Source organism: Grammomys surdaster, unplaced genomic scaffold (genome assembly GCF_004785775.1).
Source record: "Grammomys surdaster isolate TR1022 unplaced genomic scaffold, NIH_TR_1.0 125946, whole genome shotgun sequence".
NCBI classification, from domain to species: Eukaryota; Metazoa; Chordata; class Mammalia; order Rodentia; family Muridae; genus Grammomys; species Grammomys surdaster.
In genome coordinates this window covers 2,057,016-2,079,415 of record NW_021620768.1, presented here as the reverse complement: position 1 = coordinate 2,079,415, position 22,400 = coordinate 2,057,016, and the positions used below count along the sequence as shown (strand labels likewise).

Below are 22,400 nucleotides of genomic sequence, written 5' to 3'. Positions count from 1 at the left end.
TGCCTCTGCCTCCCAAGTGCTGGGATTAAAGGCGTGCGCCACCACTGCCCAGCTAGAAACCTTTTTTAAAGAAAGAGAGAAAATTTCAAGGACACATGGTCCAATCTCTACTGGGAGACATCCCTTTTATTATTTATTTGTTTACTTATTCATTTAGGGTTTTGTTGTTGTTTGTAACAAGGTCTCACCATGAAACTCAGGCTGGCTTTTTTTAATTTAATTTAATTTTTTTTATTTTTATTTTTTTTTTTCGAGACAGGGTTTCTCTGTGTAGCTCTGGCTGTCCTGGAACTCACTCTGTAGACCACGCTGGCCTCAAACTCAGAAATCCGCCTGCTCAGGCTGGCTTTTTACTATTAGTTTTTATTTGTTTTTAGATTTTATTCATCAGGCTGAGTGGAGGCTGTTCCACACCTTTAATCTCATCACTCAAAGGGAGAGGCAGGGGAGTCTCTGTGAGTTCAAGGCCATATTGGTCTTCATAGTGAGTTCCAGGACAGCCAGAGCTTTGTGATGACACCCTGTCTAGGAAAAAAAATATTTATTTTTATTATATGTGTGTGTGTGTGTGTGTGTGTGTAAAATGTGTGTGTGTGTGTGTGTGTGTGTGTGTAAAATGTGTGTGTGTATAAAATGTGTGTGTGTGTGTGTGTGTGTGTGTTCTGCCTGCATGTGTGCCTGTATATCAGCAGGTACATGCCCATAATAGAAACCAGGAAAGACCACCAGATCTCCTGGAATTGCAGTTACAAAAGTTGTTAGCCGTCATGTGGGTGTTGAGAATTATACCTTGGGCCTGTGAAACCTGGGTCCAGTTCTCTTAATTGCTTTGCCATCTAGGCAGCCCCCAGTCTAGCATTTAACTTTGCATGTTTGGTTACAAGTGGGTGCTACTGTCCCTGGCTTGACTCTTTTAATTGAGTCCAAAGTGTCTTCCTATAGCCTGTGCACATTGGTGCTGGTCTGTTCTACAGAGTAATATCAAATCAAACCCTCTTTGTGAAAATGAAGTTTCTTTAAATTTTCATTTGGTAAGGTTTTTAGCAATCTGCTTTTCTATTCTTTTTTTTTTTTCCCCTCAAGACAGGGTTTCTCTGTGTAACAGCTCTGGATGTCCTGGAACTCATTTTGTAGACAGGCTGGTCTTGGACTCACAGAAATATGCCTCTGCCTCCCAAATGCTGGGATCAAAGCCCTGTGCCACCACACCTAGCCTGCTTTTCTATTGTTTGTTTTGTTTTTGAGACAGAGTTTCTCTGTGTAGCCAGGGCTGTCCTGGAACTCACTCTGTAGACCAGGCTGGCCTCCAACTCAGAAATCCACCTGCCTCTGCCTCCCAAGTGCTGGGATTAAAGGCATGCACCACCACTGCCCGGCCTGCTTTTTTTTTTTTTTTTTTTTTTGTTTTGTTTTTTTGTTTTGTTTTTCGAGACAGGGTTTCTCTGTATAGCCCGGGCTGTCCTGGAACTCACTCTGTAGACCAGGCTGGCCTCGAACTCAGAAATCCGCCTGCCTCTGCCTCCCGAGTGCTGGGATTAAAGGCGTGCGCCACCACCGCCCGGCGTCCGGCCTGCTTTTTGTTAACAGTGAACTTTAAATTTTTTTTATCTTATTTCTTTATTCATGTGTGCATAGCCTTAATTATGTAGGCTGTGCTTGTGGAAGTCAGAAGAATTCCCATCACATAGCTTCAGCAGTCTTGGCTGGAAGCACCTTTACCCTGTTTTTGTATATTTTCTCCAAGTATCCCAACTATGTAGAATGTATCCATATACATAATCCAGAGTCTGGATTCTGATGGCAATCGGGTCAGAAGTTAAATCCCGTCAATGGCATTAGCCAGTCTTTAGTCCTAGGAGTATTTCTAAATTCTCAGGAGCCTTGATTCTAAACCAGGGACAATGTTGGTCCTATTCATTTATTCAATGAGTTCTTTGATTTGTAATAAAAAGTCTCTATCATAATGCCTTCCAGGGGCCTAATAAGTGCACATGAGAATATCTAACTCAGGACAGAAACATTTCATTATTGTCAGTGCTGTGCAGCTGTCCAATGCAGATTCAATTACACTGCTGCCTACGAGAGGTAGGCTGTGTGTTTACAATGTAAACCAGAGAGAACCTAATGTTAGCCCAAGCCTGTGGTCACCTGACGCATCATTTTTGCCCAACTAAGGTTCTTGCCTACAGGTGGGCAGACTTTTCAGTCTCCAGAGGGTTTTATATTTATCTTGGATGTCTGCAGTCATAGTGCCTGCATACCCTTGTTTCTAATTGTAGGTTATTGAAGTAAACAGTAAACCAAGTCTCTGTTTTTGATAAAAAAAAAAAAAAGGTTTATTTTGGTTCATGGTTTCAGAAAACACAGTCATTTGTCCACTGGCCCCATGTCTGTGGCCCATGTTGGAGCAGGTCAGAATAACTGGACCAAAGCTGTTTGCTTCTTGGCAGCTGGGAAGCCAAGACAGAGACGAGAGATAGCTCTGTTCCCACTACATTTATCTAATGAAGAAAAGCAGACAAACAAATACAGGTCCGGGTAATAAGCAGGTGGAAGACAAAGAAGGTGCTGAGTTTCATCCACGCAGGAGCTGCCTCTCTCCTGAGGTGAGACTGGGCCGGTGTTCTCCGGTAACTGAGCCGGTGTTCTCCGGTAACTGAGCCAGTCAGCCCTGTAGGTGCCTGGTAAAGGAGATAAGGATATTTAGGAAGAATCTGAATCGTGCTAGAATTATATTTATTTCCTTAGTTCTTCCTGACTTCCAGTTCTTTCCCTGAAATGTAAGAGGAAACTATAGGCCCTAGGTAGTAAAACCCACGTAGCTTCCATTAAGTCAGGCAGGTCCAACTTTTAAGGGAAAGACAACTAACGGCAGGGAAGAGGGAAGCAAGGGAGATAGATCATTGTTCTGTGTTTTTAGTAATGTATCTAGCAGACAATACCTTTACATGTCTGCTATGTGTTTTAAACATTGTTTTATACCAAGTTGTCAGATACCTTCTGCCCTCCATGGGTATTAGGCTCTATTGGGCTGCACAGACAGACAGACAGACAGACAGACATGCAGACAAAACACTGATACATCTACAATGATATTAATTTTTTTAAAATATCAGATGAGACACTACATAGGTACATAAAGAAGTGATCCAGCCTTTAATCCCAGTACTTGGGAGGCTGAGGTAGAGGATCTCTGTGTGATCATGTGATCGAGGCCAGCCTGATCTATATGGCAGTTTGCAGGACACCAGGGTTACATAATGAAATCCTGTCTCAAACCAGTAGCTACGCAAATGTGTTCTGTGGTTTTCGCCAGAAGGCAAGGGTTTTGGTCACCTCCTGGGCAGTGAGGAGAAAAAGTTCCAAAGCTCAGATGGGCTCCCACTGTGGAGGTTGGAGTGAGGAGAGGCACTCTCTTGATAGGAATGGAAGTCCTGTTTTGACATAACTCTGGTCTCTGCCTTTAGATGTGTCACCAGTAGCGGCTGGCCTCATCGGGGCCTCTGTGCTGGTAGTATGTGTTTCGGTGACTGTCTTTGTGTGGACATGCTGCCACCAACAGGCGGAGAAGAAGCACAAGACCCCGCCATACAAGTTTATTCATATGCTGAAAGGCATTAGCATCTACCCAGAGACCCTCAGCAACAGGAAGAAAATCATCAAAGTTCGGAGAGACAAAGATGGTCCTCGGAGGGAAAGTGGACGAGGGAACCTCTTAATAAATGCAGAGTCTGGCCTGCTGAGCCACGACAAGGATCCCAGAGGGCCTAGCCCCGCATCTTGTATAGACCAGTTACCCATCAAAAGAGACTATGGGGAAGAACTAAGGAGCCCCATGACAAGCCTGACCCCTGGTGAAAGCAAACCCACCTCCCCATCATCGCCAGAGGAAGACGTAATGCTAGGATCCCTTACCTTCTCAGTGGACTACAACTTTCCCAAGAAAGCTCTGGTGGTGACAATCCAAGAGGCCCACGGGCTGCCAGTGATGGATGACCAGACCCAGGGCTCCGATCCCTACATCAAAATGACCATTCTTCCTGACAAGCGGCATCGAGTGAAGACCCGAGTGCTTCGAAAAACCCTGGACCCCGTGTTTGATGAGACCTTCACCTTCTACGGCATTCCGTATAGCCAGCTACAGGACCTGGTGCTACACTTCCTCGTGCTCAGCTTTGATCGCTTCTCTCGCGATGACGTCATTGGGGAGGTCATGGTGCCATTGGCTGGAGTGGACCCCAGCACAGGCAAGGTTCAGCTGACCAGGGACATCATCAAGAGGAACATCCAGGTGAGGAGGAAGAGTGTGCAGGGGAGGGATGGTCGAAAGAGGCATACCGGATGTCAGTGAGTGAGAGGAGGGTTGGGCGAGAGATGGTAGCAAAGGTGGGTGACAGAAAAGTCACTGAGTTCTTAGCTATCAAACACAAGCTGTAGTCATCAAGGTATAACAGAAGGCCTGATGGATGTGTTCCACTAAGAAGGAAATTCTGGGAGATGAAAGGGCAAGTTGCTTCTAAACTTTCACTTAGTGGCTGGTGTCCTGATGCTACCTACATCCAGCTTGCTTGGAACAGAGTGGTCCACCAACCCTGGATTCATCACAATTTATAGGACAAAGGGGCTAACCTAGTGTTCTAGAACCTGTGTTCTTCCTGGAGAAAACATGCACCTCCCTGCTGAAAAAGTATAAAAATTAATTCACTTTATCCTCAGCTTCCTTTCCTAGGTGGGTATAAATGTTATTATGAATTTTTTTTTTTTTGAGATGGGAGTCTCTCTATATAGCCCTGGCTGTCCTGGAACTCATTAATAGGCTGGCCTCAATTTCACAGAGATCTGCCTACCTCTGCCTCCCAAGTGCTGGGATTAAAGGCATGTGCCACCACACCCAAATTTTCTACTTTTTTGGTTTGGTTTTGGTTTGTTTGTTTGTCTGCTTGTTTGAGACAGGGTTTCTCTGTATAGCACTCACTCTGTAGAGCTGGCGCAGTCAGAGGTCTCCAGTGCTGGGATTAAAGGTGTACCACCATTGTGCCACGATTTTTGAGACAGGGTCTTGTGTAGACTAGACTGGCCTGGAACTTGAGCTTGGTGTGCCCAAGGATGCCTTCAGCTCTGCTCTTCCTGCCTCTGCTTCCCAAAGCTGAGATTATAGATGTACACTACCAAGTCCAACAATGTGCGTGCTTTCTCTCTTTCCTTCTTTTTGTTTTACACATGTATTTTTGTTGCATTTATATATTATTTATTTGTAAGTTATGGGGGGCACATGTGTGTCACAGCAAGTCTGTGGAGATGAGAGAACAACATACAGGAGTTGATTTTCTCTTTCCACTCAGATCAGGCTTGGGAGCAAACACACTTACCACACTTACCCACTGAGCCATCTCAACGGTCCCTGAGCATTTCTTTGAGAAATATTTTTATTATTATTTCTGTGTGTGTGTGTGTGTGTGTGTGTGTGTGTGTGTTCACCCACATGCACGTGTGCCCGAGGACACCAGAGGGCATTAGATACTTTGGAGCTGGAGTTCTGTCTAATGTGGGTGCTTGGAACGGAACTGAGTCCTCTGAGGACAACATGAGCTCTTAACCAGGAGCCATCCATTTCATCAGCTGCTGCATGTATCTTTTTATAAGCATGGTATGACTTCAGTTTAGTGCAGCACTTCACTGTCCAGGCCCTGACCTTTAACACAGAGACTTTTCCTCTACTCCTCTCCCTGGTTTGCATTGAGAGGAGGAGCAGGACCTCCACACTGCCCTTTCTCCCCCTTCCCTGCTCACTCGGTAACGTGACTCTGGAACTAATGTCCTGAGTACAGAGCATAAACGACCACCCCTCCTGGCAGCTCATCTACGTCTTTCACATGGGGGCAGAGCAGTGCTGCTGCCGGTGCACACTGGTGCTCTGGGATTGACTGCCTGACTCGACGCCTCAGCTTCTGCTTCTCAGCTGCATGACAGCGGGCACCTGACTCCTCTCAGTCTGTTCCCCTCAGCTGGTAACACTGCCTTCCCCATTAGGTCATGATGAGGCACCAGGTAACATGCCTGGCGTATTAGTACCCTTAAGAAGTTCTTACCTTATTGGAGGAAAAAGACATCGTTGGCAATGTTCATTTGCAACCCAGAGGCTGGATGGGGTCTGAAAGACAGACTTACCACAGGAGCATGTTACTAAGTGAGAGAGTACTTGTCTAGCATATGAGAGACCCTTGATTCACTCTCCAATACATAGGAGAAAAAAATGGAAGGGGGGAATTTGTTTTTTAATGTTGACTTAGAATCTGATGGAGCCGAAGATGACCTTGAGCTCCTTGTTGTCCTCCCTGAATCCTGAGCGCTGGGGTTTAGGTATGCACCAGCACATAGCTTCTGCAGTTCAAGGGCCAGACCCCAGGGCTCCCCGGTGCATGTACGCATGCACGCTACCAACTGAGCTACATCTCCAGCACTTGTTTTTATTGTCTTGTTTCATGACACACAGGGTCGTGCTATGTAGCCCTTGATGGCCTGGAGCTAGCTATGCAGCCTAGGCTGCCTTTGAGTTTACAGTAATACTGCTTTTGGTGACTGAGTGCTGGAATCCTAACAAGCCAGTTTTGACTTTTAGAACTAGGTATCATGGAAGAGGCCTGAAATCCCAGCCCTTGGTAGGTGAGATGAGGAGGCTTAGGAGTTCAAGGTCACCCTCAGCTATAGGAAGCTGAATATCAACAGAGGCTACAGGAAACTGTCTCAGAAACACACACACACACACACACACACACACACACACACACACTATCGATGTGGCTGAGGTGGTAGAGTGCTTGCCTATGAGGCACAGGACCTTAGGTTGGATTCCTGGTCCCGTATGAAATGAAAGTGGAGGGACATACCTTACAACCCCAGTACTTAGGAGGTAGAAGCAGGAGGGTCAGGAGTTCAAAGTCAGCCTTCTCTACAAGTTCAAGAACAGCCTAGCTGGGCAGTGGTGGTGCACGCCTTTAATCCCAGCAATTGGGAGGCAGAGGCTGGAGGATTTCTGAGTTCGAGGCCAGCCTGGTCTACAGAGTTAGTTCCAGGACAGCCAGGGCTACACAGAGAAACCCTGTCTCAAAAAACCAAGAAAAAAAAAAAAAAGAACAGCCTAAAATACTTGACATCCCAGCTCAAAAGGAAAAAAGGATGTAACAGGAAGGGACAGTGGAGATGACAGAAGGGAAATGTCGCCTTCTCTGTCTTCTCTCACCGCCTACTTTTCCTCAGTCTCTGCTCCCCACTCTTCAGTTTCCTGGCTCCCATTTACAGGGCCTGAGTGCTCAGCCTCGTTTGTCCTGGAAGGAGGATGGTTTCCAACAGCACCCACCACTCTTCCAGGCCACTCATGTGTTCACAGTCCAGTACTGTGGGGGAGGGGGTGGCTCTGTGCCGAGCTGCAGCTGGGAAAAGACTGGCCAAAAAGGAACTGATTCAGGCTGGAAACAAAGCAGCCTCAAATCCAGGGCACTGGGCAGAGAGCACAGACAATGGCATTTGCTAAGCTGCCAGGAGTTCTCGGGGAGTGCAAAATTTCTTCCCACTTTATTAACTCCTTTCATGAGGATGAAGCCAGGGCTAGGATCCTGAGCAACACATCGAAACAGGAGAGGCCCAGACAGGACAGCAGAGCTTGCCAGACTCCCACACTTCCTGAGCCCTTATCTCTGATCAGCACCAGGGAGTCTGTCCTTCATTCATCCCCAGGATCCCCAGCAGAAGAACCCCCAAATGCTGTCTCCAAATCCTCCTAAGGACAAAGTGTGGGCTTCAGCCAGAACTCCTCTAGGCATTTCAATTTTCGGTTCATCTTTAGAAGGCATCATTTTTTTTTTTTTTAGAGGGACCTAGGGGAATGTGCTGGGAACCTAACTCAGGGTCTGACACACACTGAGCTACATCCCTGTTGGGTTGATGTGTGTGTCCCAGACCAGTTGTTGGGTTAAAGTGTGTCCCGTGTCCACCCTGACACAGGGCTAGGGCCGCATGGAGGCGAGACATGGGAATTCAACTGCACTCTTCCCACGACAGCACCAGGCAGGCGTTGGGGACCCTGCTCCAGGAGTGGGAAGCTCAGTCTGAGGTCCCAGGGGAGCCGGAGCTAGCTCATCTGGTCCTCAGGCTCTTGGGCACTCACGTAGGGCTATGGGAGCCTCGGAAGGGCAGAGAACGGGCAGAGAACGACATTGGGGCATACGGGCTGGATTGGCCCATAGCCAAAGAGGGAAAAAGGGAGAGAAAACTCTGGCTGTGTCCTGCGGGGATGAGAGTTCTTGGCTTGGTCACGGCTGCTCGCTCGGCTTGCTTGGCTTGCTTGGGTGGGTGGTCACCGTGAATGGAAACGCAGAGCGGTCTTCTGTGGGAGATTAGACAGCAGCTCTGTAGGGGAAGGCCTGCTCCGTTGTTCCCCACAGCAGATCCCAGAGAAGAGAAACAGTCCATGGTCTTAAGATGTTAATTGTCATGATATAAAGTGGATGAGAAACTGTACCCCGGTTTTCTCACGGCCAGCTTGAGGTTAAATACCTTTTGCAGGGAGGAGGGTCTTGGAAGGAAAGCTTAATTGGCTATGCCCCCCTGGCCTTTAGGTACCTCATTAAGATGGAGATCTGTCTTGAGGCTCCATGGCTTGTAGTCAGGCCCTCTACCTCTGGAGGAGCTAGTAGAGGTGTTGCCCTACGTGACTAAGTGACATAAATCTAAGGGGCTGTGGCCTCCTGTCATGAGCCTGGAGTCTGGGAGCTTGGCAAACGCCTACAATTCCTTGCAGAGGCCCTTGCAGGGTCACCTGCTGGGTCACTGGGGTTTCAAACCTTGCTCAACCATAAATCAGGCTGCTTTTCACGGTCCTACACATCCCCAGCCCAGGACACCCTCTTACAGCTTGTAACTGCAACCAAACCTTCCTTCTAAGGTTCCTGGGTAGGAGAGCTGAGAATATGACTTAGTAGGTACAAGTGCTTGTCCAAGATGCATAAAGCTACACAAAGGTGTGGGGCACAAGTGTTTATGTGCCCTTCTAACTGAGCTACACACCACCCCCAGTAAGACAGAGTCTCACTGTGTAGATATAGACACCCTGAGCTATGTAGACCAGGCCTCTGTCTGCAAAGTGCTGGGATTAAAGGTATGTGCCACAATGCCTAGACTATAGAATTGATTTTTTTTAAATATTTATTTATTTATTTTATTGATGAGTACACTGTAGCTGTCTTCAGACACACCAGAAGAGGGCATCCAATCTCATTACAGATGGTTGTGAGCCACCATGTGGTTGCTGGGATTTGAACTCAGGACCTCTGGAAGTGCAGTCAGTGCTCTTAACCGCTGAGCCATCTCTCCAGCCCCTAGAATTGATTTTTTAAATTTTATTTTTATTTTATGTGTATGGGTATTTTGCCTGCATGTATGTTTGTGTGCCTAATACCTATGGAAGCCAAAAAGGGGCATTGGCTCCTTGGAACTGAAGTTATAGACAGTTGTGAGCTGCCATGTGGGTACTAGGAAGCAAACCCAGGTTGTCTAGAAGAGTAGCCAGTGCTCTTAACTGCTGAGCTAACTCCAGCCTTGAAAATAATTTTTAAGGTAACAGCTTTGTTTTCTTATACTGTACTTAATAATCATAAGTGAAATCATATACTCATACTAAGCCTGGAACAGGAGGTACAGGCAGAGAGCTGGGAGAAGCTGACTGGCAGAGGGGACAACAGAATCATGAGATAGCCTCAATGTTCCTTGGGTTGTGTTGCTTACCTAGGGCAGTGTCATGGGAATGAGAGGATTCTTAAAATCCCAGATTTGCATGTGACCTCCAGATCATGCAGTCTAGCTGTTGGGACTGAAAGGAGAAAGAAAAGGCACATTAATGGCAGGAGCACAAAGAGAGCTGTTTCCTGCGGAGAGGGGACTCAGAGTGTTCAGGTTTTGTCTCTCGCATTTTCTCATGGCTGTGATTTAGAGCGGTAGAGGTCCTGCAGATTTCTGGCCCCACAAAAGGCTTATTGAGGGTACATAGGCCCTCGCAGTGAGGACACTAGCTAGGAAATGACTCTGAAGGAGGTGCTTAGGTCTACAAGGAAGTAGACCTGTCCTCCACAGGTTTCCATTGATCCGCGTGTATCCTGATTCTAGCCTACTGTGCCAGCAGAGGCTCTGTCAGACATGGCTAAGATCTCTTCTCCATGGCTTTCTGCTTGCATGCTTCACAACAGAGTCTTTGCCTGACTAGGCCCAGAGACTGGGGAACAACCTAGCTCCCAGCCATCAGTGTCTCAAAAGAGCCATTGACAGGGCTGCCTGAACTGAGAATTGAATAGAAAGAAAAAGGGAGGGGGCTGAGGGAGCAAAAAGATCTGGGCTTCCCTCAGAATGACAGATGGCAGTCAGGTTGTGGCTGCAGGCTTCATAGCACAGAAGCAGCTGAGTGAGGTGGCCATGCTGCCCAAGGAAAAGAACCGGAGGAGGAGGAGGAGGAGAAAGAGGAGGAGGAGGAGGAGGAGGAGGAGGCCAGGAGACCAGTAGCCATCTGAAGAATGATGTAGGGGGAAAACCGGAAGTTGTCTATTTTCCCCAAGAAGTAGGACGGGGCACAGAGACTCTGCAAGAACAGATGATCTGGGGACAGCTTTAAACAATAACTAGGAAACTTACACTATAGCTTTCAGGGATGTTGTTTGTCTTGGTGTTGGTTTGAGAGAGGGTCTCCCCCAAGCTACTGGATCTAGGTTCAAAGCTGCCCTCCCCTATCTTTAGGCCTGGAGCAGCTGGGTTTATGGCCATGTGCTGCTGTGTGCAGCTCTAAGCTGTAATCATAAAAGCTGTAATCTTTTTGGTTTTTTTGAGACAGGGTTTCTCTGTGTAGGCCTGGCTGTCCTGGAACCCACTCTGTAGACCAGGCGAGCCTCAAACTCTCGAACTCAGAAATCCGCCTGCCTCTGCCTCATAATCATATTTGTTAATTAGATATTTGGTGGATTTTTTAAAATAAGGATGTATCCTTTTTAGATTTTTTTGTTTATGTTTATAAGTGTTTTACCTGCATGTGTTTATGTATACCACACATATGCCTGGTTTCCTGGGAGGCCAGAGAGAGGTTTGGATTCCCTACAGCTACAGTTATAGAGGTTGTGAGCCAACATGGCGTACTAAGAATCAAACCCAGGTCCTCTGCAAGAAAAGCAAGCATTCTTCTCTGCTGAGCTGTCTCTTCAGCCTGTTTTGGTTTTTTTTGGGTTTTTTTTTTTTTTTTTTTTGAGTTTTGAGTTTTGAGACAGACTCTTATGTAACACAGGATGACCTTGAACTCCTGACCCTAAGGCATGTTAAACATTGGGGTTGCAGCTGCGTGCTTTGTTCAGCTCCTGTAGGCAGTCTAGGCAGGCATGTAGGTGAGACTTCATGCATGCAGCTTCTCTGACGTTTCTAGGACACAGAGTCTTACACAGACTTCCTGGTCCTGTGGCTCTTACAGTCTTTTCTGCCCCTTCTTCTGGAATGATCTCTGAGCCTTGGGAACAGGAGACAGGCTGAGCATTCGTCAGTTGAGTCTGGGCTTCACAACTCTGCATTTTGACCAGTTATAATTTTCTGGGGTAGTCTTCTGTTGCAAAGAAATTACCTTGATGTGGCATGAGAACTGTGCTTTCCCTAGACAATTTCCTGGAGAACAATGGATTTTGACCTTGAATTTTGTATCCTGTCTTTTCTTCTCAGTGCTGAGATTAGAGGTGTTCTCTGCTGTGTTCAGTTTTATAGAGTGCTCGGGCTCAGGTGCAGGATTGTGTGACTGCCCAGCAGGCTCTCTACCAAAGGGGCTACAGTCTCAGCCTTGGTAGGGGACCTTTTTTTTTTTATTCCACCTGTTCTTTCTCCACAATTCAAGCCCCAAAAGTCTGGTAGTTGCACTAGAAGGCAGGGACATTTATGAAAGATGACAACTCCAGCAAAAACAGTCATTCCTCAACTAAGTTGATGGCCGTTAGCCCTAAGGACAAAACCAAAATGTTTGTCTATGAGAAGGAAATGTCTGTCTGTTTTATTTGTGTTCTTGTATGTGGATATGTGAGCATGTATGGTTGGGAGCCATCTGATATGGGTGCGGGAATCAAACGCAGCTCCTCTACGAAAGCAATAGCTTCTCTCTCTCCCTCCCCCACTCTCTCTCTCTCTCTCTTATTTCGTGTGTATGAGTGTGTGTGCCTGGGTGTATTTATGTGAACTGTGTGCATGCAGGAGCCCATGGAAATAAGAAGAGGGCATGGGGTCCCCTGGAACTGGAGTTGCAGGCAGCCGTGAGCTGCTATGGGTGCTAAGAATGGAACCTAGGTCCTCTGCAAGAGCAGCAAGTGTTCTTGACTGCTGAACCATCTCTCTATCCCCAAGAAGAATTTTATTTTGCTTTGTTTTGTGACAGAGTCTCTCTACATAGCCCTGGCTATCCTAGAACTCACAAAATTCCTCCTGCCTCTACTTCCCAAGTGCTAGGATTGTACCTCTGAGGGTAATGTTGTTTTTATTTATGTGTGTATACTTGTGCGTGAGTGTCCGAGGGGGCCAGAAGAGGGCATCAGGTCCCCTGGAATCGGACTCAGATACCGATGAAGCCACATGACATAGGTCCTGGTATCCAAACTCAGGGCCTCCGAATGAGCAGGGACATGCTGGACCATCTCTCCAGCCTGCCTGAGGGTAATAGTGAGGGTAATCGTGTGCACCACATACTTCTACTTTACCCCAAGTACAGAGACCACACGCGCGCAGTTGGTTTCATGTCTGTGATTGGTTGGTTTTGAAACAGGCTCTTGCTGTGTAGCTCAAACTGACCTCAAACTCCAATCTTCCTGCGTCAGCTTCCTGAGTGCTGAAATTACAGGTATGTGCTATCACTTGTAACAAAAAAAAAAATGTTCCTTCTGGATCTGCCTATTCAGGAGTGAAACATTCAGTGTTTTCTTCGCACCAACCACTAGCTAGGGAATTGTGAACTATGGCTAATGTGACAAAGAATTCCACTTTCATTTAAGAGCTGCTTTTCATTTATCTGCATGCATGTTTATCCACATGTATGCACCAGATCATGCAATGCCCTCAGAGATCAGAAGAAGACGTTGATCTCCTGGAACTAGAGTACAGACTTGTGAGCTGCCATGTGGTGCAGGGAGTAGAACCAGCCGGTCTGCTAAAGCTCTGAACCTCCAGCCGGCATGCCAGCTCCCTGTCTAATGTTTACAATTAAACAAAATACACACGTTTCAGAGGTTTGCCTGTGTATGTGCCACATGTGTGCCTGGTGTCTGTGGAGGTCAGAAGTGGAAGATGGGGTCAGATTCCCTGGATGTGGGGGCTATGGATGGCCATGAGCCATCGTGTGCTTGCTAGGAACTGAACTCTGTCCCCTCCAAGAGCAACAAGTGCTCTTAACTACTGAACTGTCTCCTCAGCCCCTCTTTATTTAATCCTAATGACTTGAAGCTAATGAAGACACATCCAGCTGGTAGCTGTTCTATTGAACAACTCCTTCTTGGTGTTTTGGAAGGCATTTCCCAGAGGCATTACTTTTCACATGCTTATAGCTAATTGTGAAAGTAAAATTAGGGTCTCTGCTCAGATTTTCAGAATACTCCCAAAAGGACAATAACCCAGAAGCACAGGGTGGGCAAGGAAAGCAGCTGATTTTATTGGGCATGGATACACAGGTACAGCCAGGAGCCAGTCACAACAGTGAAGTAAGACCAAATGTGAACCTCAGTCGAGCAGAGAAAAACCATAAACAGTCTACCTGAGTCTACCAGTTCCTCCTGTGCTTCCATTCCAAAAGCCAACGGCTGAGGCTGAGGCTGAGGCTGAGGCTGGAGCTGGTGCTGGCCGAGAATGGATAAGGCCCTGAGTTTGATCCCCAGGACTGCCTTTCTATATAGAAAAAAGAAGGCCAGAAAGATGGAGAAGAGAGAAGGGGAGGGAGGAAAAAAATCTTTTTTTTTTTTTTTTTTTTTTTTTTTTTTTCAAATTCAGTCCCTACATAGCCCCAGCTGTCCTGGAACTCACTTTGTAGACCAGGCTGGCCTGGAACTCACAAAGGTCTGCCTGCCTCTGCCTCTTGGGTGCTGGGATTTAAGACCACTACAGCTGGAAGAAAAACTGTCTCTCTTTTTTTTGGTTTTTTTTTTTTTTGTTTTTGGTTTTTTTTTTTCTTTCTGGTTTTTCGAGACAGGGTTTCCCTGTGTAGCCCTGTGTGTCCTGGAACTCACTCAGTAGACCAGGCTGGCCTTGAACTCAGAAATCTGCCTGCCTCTGCCTCCCAAGTGCTGGGATTAAAGGTGTGTGCCACCACCGCCCGGCTGAGAAAAATTGTCTCTTAAAAAGGGGGAATGTTTTCACAGCTGGAGAGATAGATAGGTAGTGAGTGGTTCTGAGCACCTAACTCTTAAGGACCTGGGTTCAAGTCTCAGAACCCACATAGCAGCTCACAAGTGCCTGTGACTGGAGTCTGAGAGGGGATCCAATGCCCTTTTCTTGTCTGGCCTCTGCAAACACTGTGTGAATGTGGTGCCCAAACATACATGTAGGCAAAGCAACCATACACATAATTTAAAAAATAAAATAGGGTCTTGCTCTGGTAGCCCAGGCTCTGTCTCTTCAGTGTGTGATGAGCGCTGAGCCTTGAAAGGCAAAGCTTTGTCTCCTGCTCCCTGAACCCTGGCACCTGCCAGTGCTGTGAACCCAAATGCTGTTCATCAGATCATCAGGAGCTGGTGTGGTACACTCCTACAGGACTTGGGAGGCAGGAGCAGGAGGATCCAGTGAGTCCAAGGCCAGCCATGGTGAGTGCCAGGCCAGCCAGGGCTACACAGTCTGAAAACAAGCTTCAGCCTGGGAGAGGCATGGTATTTATGTAACCCTGGCAACGAGAAGCTGAAGCAGGAGTGGAGTGAGGCCATCCAGGCTACACTTGTTTTTCAAATGCAAAGTAGAGGCAAATTTTAAAGCTGGAGAAACACAGACGGAGGGCAGTAAGGAGCAGTGGGGAAGGGATGGGAAGAGGGGGAGAGGGGGATCCGAAGCACACAGGCAGGGAGTGCTGGCCAGCAGCTCACCCTGTGAAATTACCGCAGGCCCAAGGTCATGTAGCGAGACAGAATGGAGTCAAACCCATCTCCTGTTTCCCACCATACAATTTCCAATTTCCAAAACATTTGAATGGGGTGTGTGTGTGTCTGTTTTCACATGTATGTGAATGGATGGGGTGTGTGTGTCTGTTTTCACATGTATGTGAGTGCACATGCATGTGGAGGCCAAGGTCCAGTGTTTTCCTCTATTGATCTCTCCTTGAACCTTGAGCTCACCACCCAGATTTTGTCAGACAATGGCTAGCCAGCTTGCTCCAGGTATCCCAGTCTGTCTCTGTGTCCCATGTGCTGGTATTATAGGCAGGTCTCACACACACACACACACACACACACACACACACACACTTTTTTTTATATATGGCCATGGGGATCCACACTGGTCCTCATTCCTGGACATCAAGCACTTTATATAATGACTCATCTCCCCAGCCCTTTTTGGTGTTCTGAAATGGTCTCATCATGTATCTCAGGATAGCTTGACACTCATTACATAGCTAAGGCTAGCCCCCCTCCCAAGTGCTGAGAATTAGATGTGCATCACGCCCTAGGTCATTCATTGTTCTACAATTCTGAGGATTGAATCTAGGGACTCCCACATGCTAACTAAGCACAAATGCTACTACTATACCACAATTCCATCCATAGTTTTCAAAGAAATAATTTTTTGAGGCAAGGTCACATTATGTATTCTTTTCTGCTATGTAGACCAGGCTGGCCTCAAACTCACAAAGATCCACCTCTGCTTTCTGAGTCCTGAGATTAAAGATCTGAGTCACCACACCCAACTCAAGGAAAAACATTTTGAGACAAGGTCTATGTAGTTCAGGGTTGAACTGACTATATAACTGAGGCTGACCTTGAACCCCTGATGTCCCTGACTCTTCTCAAGTACTGGCATTACATCTGTGTGTCACCACATCCAGATCAAGTTTGAGTGTGGAGGCCACAAGCTGACATGAACATCTTCTTTGGTTTTGCTATAACTTTTTTTGTTTGTTTGTTTGTTTTCGAGATAGGGTTTCTCTGTATAGCCCTGGCTGTCCTGGAACTCACTCTGTAGACCAGGCTGACCTCAAACTCAGAAATCCACCTGCCTCTGCCTCCCAAGTGCTGGGATTAAAGGTGTGTGCCACCACTGCCCGGCACTTTTTTTTTTTTTTTTACATTTATTTCTTAGTTTGGGATAGGCAGTGCTTGCCATGGTGCACAGATGAAGTCAGAAGATAGCCTTCGGGAATCTGTTTTCTCACTTTGTACTTTCCAGGGTTTAAATTTGATAGTAGGCAGCTGTACTCAGTAAGTCATCTTACCACCCACCCCTTTGTGGGTTTTGTTATTTTTTTATTGGGTCTCTACACACAACCCTGGCTGTCCTGGAACTTACTCTGTAGACCAGGCTGCCCACTGAGAGCTCCCTGCCTCTGCCTCCTGAGGGCTGTCCCTTATGGTTTGAAATGGGATCTCTCACTGAATCTGGAACTTGCGGGGGGTGGGGGGGGTCGTCAGGATTCAACCAGGCAGGCTGACCAGTGAGTTCCAGGGATCTGCCTGTCTGCTTCCAAGCACAGGAGTACAGGAGTGAGATCCAGGACGGTGATCTGGATTCTCCTGTTTTTTTTTTTTTTTTTTTTTTTTTTTCTTTTGGTTTTTCGAGACAGGGTTCTGGATTCTCCTTTTAAGGTTCACACAGATGCCATGGAACCCAACTCAGGTCTGGTCCCCAGTTTGCTTTTAAATTTATGTGTCTGTATACCATGAGTGTGCAAGTACAATTGAAGTCCAGTAGTGGGCACTGAATCCGTTGGAGCTGGAGTTACAGGCAGCTGTGAGCTTCCTTTGGAAGAACAGCAAGTGCCCTTAGCCACTGAGTCTCCAGCACCGACACCCCACCCTTAATCCTAAGAACTAAATTAAAGGCTGCTACACGCTGGACACAGCTGGTGCTTACAAAATTTGGTTTAACCAGTCTTCCTAATGATTCCGTGAGGGAGGGCTTCTGTTTTATGGAGGAAGGAGCAGAAGTTCAGAAATGTTTAATAGCTTGTGACAAAACACTGAGAAGAAATAGCCTGAACCAAGCTGGCAGTGCTTAACTGTTCACAAAACACTGGGAGCTGGAGACGGCAGGATCAATAGATCCAGGCCATCCTATGTATACAGAATCCGAGGCCCTTGTGGGGGCAGAGAAAAGGTATGCGAGTGAGTATATCTTAGGGTAGCTCAATAGAGCACCTGGCTAGCCACGCTAGCCTCAAACTCATGTCTAGCTCTGGAGTCCTGAGACTTAACTGCCCAACTAGTGGTAGAGCATTAGCCTAGTATGCAGGAGGCCTTAAAGTCAGTTCCCAGAAGCCCACCCCCCACCCCCACAAGGATGGACACAGGAATCAGCTTTAAATCAGCCAGTGTAGGTTTCGGAGCTCTGGCTGTCTTGATGGTGCTTCTGTACCTAGCCTGAATCCATACCCCTTACTTGTCCCTGAGCTCACCCATGTGCAGGCTCTCTTCCCTCTCCTCTGCATTATTTGCTGTCTAGTCTCCTCCTCTCCTGCCAGGATTCTGACCTGAGGTCTCTCCCTTACAGAAGTGCATTAGCAGAGGGGAACTCCAGGTATCTCTGTCATACCAGCCCGTAGCACAGAGAATGACAGTGGTGGTCCTCAAAGCCAGACACTTGCCGAAGATGGATATCACCGGTCTCTCAGGTAGCAGCTATTTACTTCAACCCATTTCTCTGACTGAACCAACCCCAACCCCACCCCTCACCGTGTCCTGAAATACTCCATGTCCAGACCCCTGCCCCTTTTCACGGTCCACCTACTCTTCTGCCCGTGTTTGCTCCCCATGACTAACTAATCAGTTTCCCCAGCCACAGTGGTGCTTGTGGTAAACCAACAAGGGCATTCTAAATCCCATGCATGCCGGAGCAGTTACTTGTAAAAAAGACTGCAGGTAATCTATTCGACCCCATGTCCTTGACAGTGCTTCCTGATTTCTGCAGGCCTATACCTTGTTCTATACTCTATACCTGCTTGGTTCCTCCTGCCCCAGGCTAGGCAGCCAGACTCATGTATGGTCTGTGTGTATTTATGGTGCAATTACTGAAGACCTCATGGTCAGTCAGCAAAGATGAGGACAGCTGTCTCTTCCATCTAAACCAGTGGTTCTCCACCTTCTTAAAACTGCAACCTTTTAACACAGTTCCTCATATTGTGGTGACCCCAATGAAAATAAAATTATTTTCCTTGTTACTTCATAACTATAATTTCAGTACTATTAAGAATCCTAGTGTAATTATCTGATAAGCAGGATATCTGCTACGACCCCTGTGAAATGGTCCTTCAACACACAAAGGAGTTGTGAACCACAAGTTAAGAACCACTGTTAAGATTCTAAATACAAAACCACCACACAGCAGAGGACCGTGTCATAGGCCTATCTCTCTTCTTCTCTTTGGTGGCCCCCAGATCCTTATGTCAAGGTCAACGTCTACTACGGCAGAAAACGCATTGCCAAGAAGAAAACCCACGTAAAGAAGTGCACTTTGAACCCCGTCTTCAATGAGTCCTTCATCTATGACATCCCCACCGACCTCCTGCCTGATATCAGCATCGAGTTCCTTGTCATTGACTTCGATCGCACTACTAAGAATGAGGTGGTAGGGAGGTTGATCTTGGGGGCGCACAGTGTCACAGCCAGTGGTGCAGAACACTGGAGAGAGGTCTGCGAGAGTCCTCGCAAGCCCATAGCCAAGTGGCACAGTCTGAGCGAGTACTAACCCTGGGGCCAGGTGGGGAGGCGCACGGCGGGGAGAGGTGACAGAGAAGCTGACTCAAAACCTCATTTTAGTCGTAGAAGATTTCTTACAGAACAAACCACACGAAGAACCTCACACTCCACACAGCTGCAGATTGGTTCTTAGCGTGAGGATTGCTTTCTTCTTTGCAAGGCACTAGACGATCTTTTGTTTTTTAAAATGAGGGGGGAAGAGAAGGAAAGACCCCAAGTCTATATATAACAATGTAACCTTATACTTGCATGTCTAATACAAACAAGAAATTAGCCTAACCAATATCAAGTTGCAGATTTTAATCCATGAAAATTGTGTTTTGTGCCGAATTGTATTTGCTGATCCCCTGAAATTGGCCTCTCTTTACCAGGCTTCTCTGGGTTACTCCAGTTCCCCATCACTGCAGGAGGAAAGTCTGCTCCTGTAAAGCCCCATGTTCCCGTCATCCAGTCCTTTTTTCTGTCACCTCTCACATCTCTGCTCTTTGGCTGAGTTCCAAATCCTGAGGTCTGTAGTAAGCAAAGAAGCAAGTAAGGGTTTCCAGGAGAAGGAGTAATTGAGAATGGGGTGTGTGCTGCTAGCCATCTGCTGTTAAAGGGTAACAGGCAGCCAGTGACTAGAGATAGCCCTGGTGAGCACAGGAGAGGTGGGGCTGGACTTAGGGCTTGCTGATTTCTCTAGGAGCTATGGAGACTTCACCTAGAGGTACCCGTGGGCACCAACACATTCTGAATGCTACTTGCAGGTCAGGGGACCGGGGAGGAACTAAGATGCCCATGTGGCCCTCTGTGGTGCCCAGCAGCTCTGGGTTTGTAAGGTTACACTGGCTTTTACTTTCCCAGAATTGCTTCCATAGCTCTGACGCCTCCTCATGATGTAGCTGCCGGCAGAAGTTGCTGTCTGTTGTTTAAGGAAATGGGCCTCAGAAATGACTCTTTCTCCCCGAGGTTTACAGTAATGGCTCTTAAGAAAGCCAAGTGGGGCTGAGTAGTAAGATCATATGACTGCCTTCAGAGCGCCACTCTCCTCAGCAGAAATGCACCACTAGAGAACTGGGAGTCTCCCCACACCGTGAAGGATGGAAACCAAAGTCCCACCATCTCTCCGCCACTGCACAAGACAGTGCGAGCTTGAGCGTGGTACAGACCCAGGTCTCCACGTGGAGGCTTCCAGAGGAACAGGAGACTTCAGAAGCGAGAGCTGAGCTTGGATAGGCAGTGCCTGTTTTGACAGCCTGAAGAGGACCTCAGTCAAATAAGAAATAGCTTGATCCAGGGCCTGAAAGATTAGATGTAACTCAAGTGCCCACTTCCCTAAAGACCGTCACTTTCTAGCTAGCTTCTGAGAAGGGGTGGGCAAGCTGACTTTCCATGGAGAGGGTTGGTGACAATGCCTTTGGTGGTTCCCCTCGTGCTTGTAGATCTGAATCCACTCCACCCCCCACCAACCTTTCATTTGCTTTTTGTTTGGTTGGTTTTGTTTTGTTTCTGCCGATTCTTGGCAAGGCAGAGCAGTCCTGTACAGGCAGAAAAGCCCACTGTGCTCCTGCTACTGTCAGCCCTTACATCCCATAATCTGACTCAGTGTCTCGCCATCAGCTGGGATCGCACCACTAGTCTCCGTCCTTTAACCCATGGAATGTAAATATTGTATTATACGTAGAAGAAAATACTTTTTGTTTTCTAAAAAGGCATTTTGACATAGTTTAATGAAAACCCGGCAGGAGCATTCTAAGCCCCATTAGGGAAAAAAATTGAAATGGTTCCTCTTCGTCGCCTTAATGTGTAAAGATCAGAAGTCACTGAGCAGCTCCATTTCCTTCGGAGAAGCGAAGTGACAGGTGGAGCCTGGCCTCTGTCCCGCTGTGTGTGCCTCTGTAGCTCCTCCTGAGAAGTCTGGGAAACAGCCTCGCTGTGCTCCTCCCTTCCCGATCCCCCTGCAGCTCCATCCCTTGCATCCTCTGGGTCTGCAGAGCAGCGGGGTGCTGGTGGGGGAGCCGGTACTTCCACAGGCTGGGGCAGCCTCGGTGTCTTTGCCTTGAAAAGGCAAAGGGGTGGGCAGTACAGGATTCCTCCCTCCTACCTCAGGCCTGATCCATCATGCCCTGGACTTGGTACCTAAAGCTTCTTAGCTGACTCTGGCTTTCACATCTGTTCTTCACAGAGCTCACTGATGTGGGTGGAGGCTAATGCCTCTCCCTGTTGAAAGACAAGAGAGTCACATCCTAGCTTTTGCACAAGGCTCTTGTGGTTAGGAATAGGTTAGGGAAAGGTCACTCCTGATTTCTCAGCAGCCAGTCTGTCTATGGAGAGTTCTTGACTCTCTGGGGACTCTGAGAGCTATTCACAATATCAGAAGTTCCCTCTTTCATTCTCTGCACAGCTACAGCGTACGTATTGATGGACAGTGCTGTGCTGGGAAGCAGGGAGAACTGCTGTGTGGGACCAGGGGGACCTACTTAGGAGGGGGATATGGAAGACTTTTAATATTGGTCATAGTGACATTGCCCTCACCACGATCCCTCTCCAAAGTGGTCGTCTTTCTTTACCTTGTGTCTTCTCTTGTAAAAATAAAACTCAAAAATAAAAGTGTCAAATTAAAAAGAATTTAAAAAGCGGAAAAATCTAACATGAACTGTGTGAAATTGCATAACGCTGTGACGCTAACCTGCAATATGTAATGCTATCTTGTATGTGGACCTTGTTAATGCGCCACACATGTGCAGAATAAAGACTGATTCAGATTAAATAGGCACAGTGGTGCAGCCTGGTTTTCTTGAAGCTGCGTGACTGTGATTGTAGACACCACTCAACACACATACACAGGACACTCTGGGCCAGGACTTCTTAAATTCTTTTTCTCATGAGCCCCTTTGTCTGAGAAACTGTTATGCAACTCTGGGTTACAGGCCTATAAACTAAATGGGATCTGTAAGGCACAGCCACCAGAGGAGACGATGGAAGGTTTTTGGTTTTAGATTTATTTTATGTGTAGGAGTGTCTGCCTGCGTGTCTGTATGTGCGCTGTGCGTGCGTGCGTGCGTGCGTGCGTGCCTCTGTGTGTGTGTGTGTGTGTGTGTGTGTGTGTGTGTGTGTGTGAAGTGGAGTTAACACATGGTTGTAAACCACCCTGTGGGTACTGGGGAAGAAGCCTAGGTTCTTTGCAAGAGCAGCAAGCACCCTTAACTTCTCAGCCATCTCTCCAGTGGTTCACCGAGCCTTACCAGATAGCTCAGCTAAGCTGGCCCGCTTCTGAACTACTCTCAGACACACTTCATTTTCTTCTCTCTTTCCCGCAGGCCTGGTCCTGCCGTCCCTGGTGTACAGGGCTTTCTCATTCTCTGGACTTCTCTCCTCTTCCCTGTCGTCACCCCTCCTCCCAGCTGCACAATTTGCAGTTTGCTTGTCCTGTTTTGTCTTACACTCTTAATAAAACTGTCCCCAGGCCTCAAACAATAC

The 22,400-nt window shown here is 47.3% G+C and overlaps 1 protein-coding gene across 1 annotated transcript in view; it reads left to right on the top strand.

The window, feature by feature from the left end:
• The window catches only part of Syt11 (synaptotagmin 11), a 27,639-nt gene extending 5,945 nt beyond the window's left edge, over positions 1–21,694 (top strand). The window contains exons 2-4 of the mRNA XM_028753257.1: positions 3,468–4,291; positions 17,737–17,860; positions 18,620–21,694. Of these exons, the coding sequence (XP_028609090.1) occupies positions 3,468–4,291; positions 17,737–17,860; positions 18,620–18,930 (1,259 nt within the window). The 3' untranslated portion in view covers positions 18,931–21,694. The remainder of the gene's footprint in view (positions 1–3,467; positions 4,292–17,736; positions 17,861–18,619) is intronic.
• The last annotated feature ends 706 nt before the right edge of the window (positions 21,695–22,400 follow it).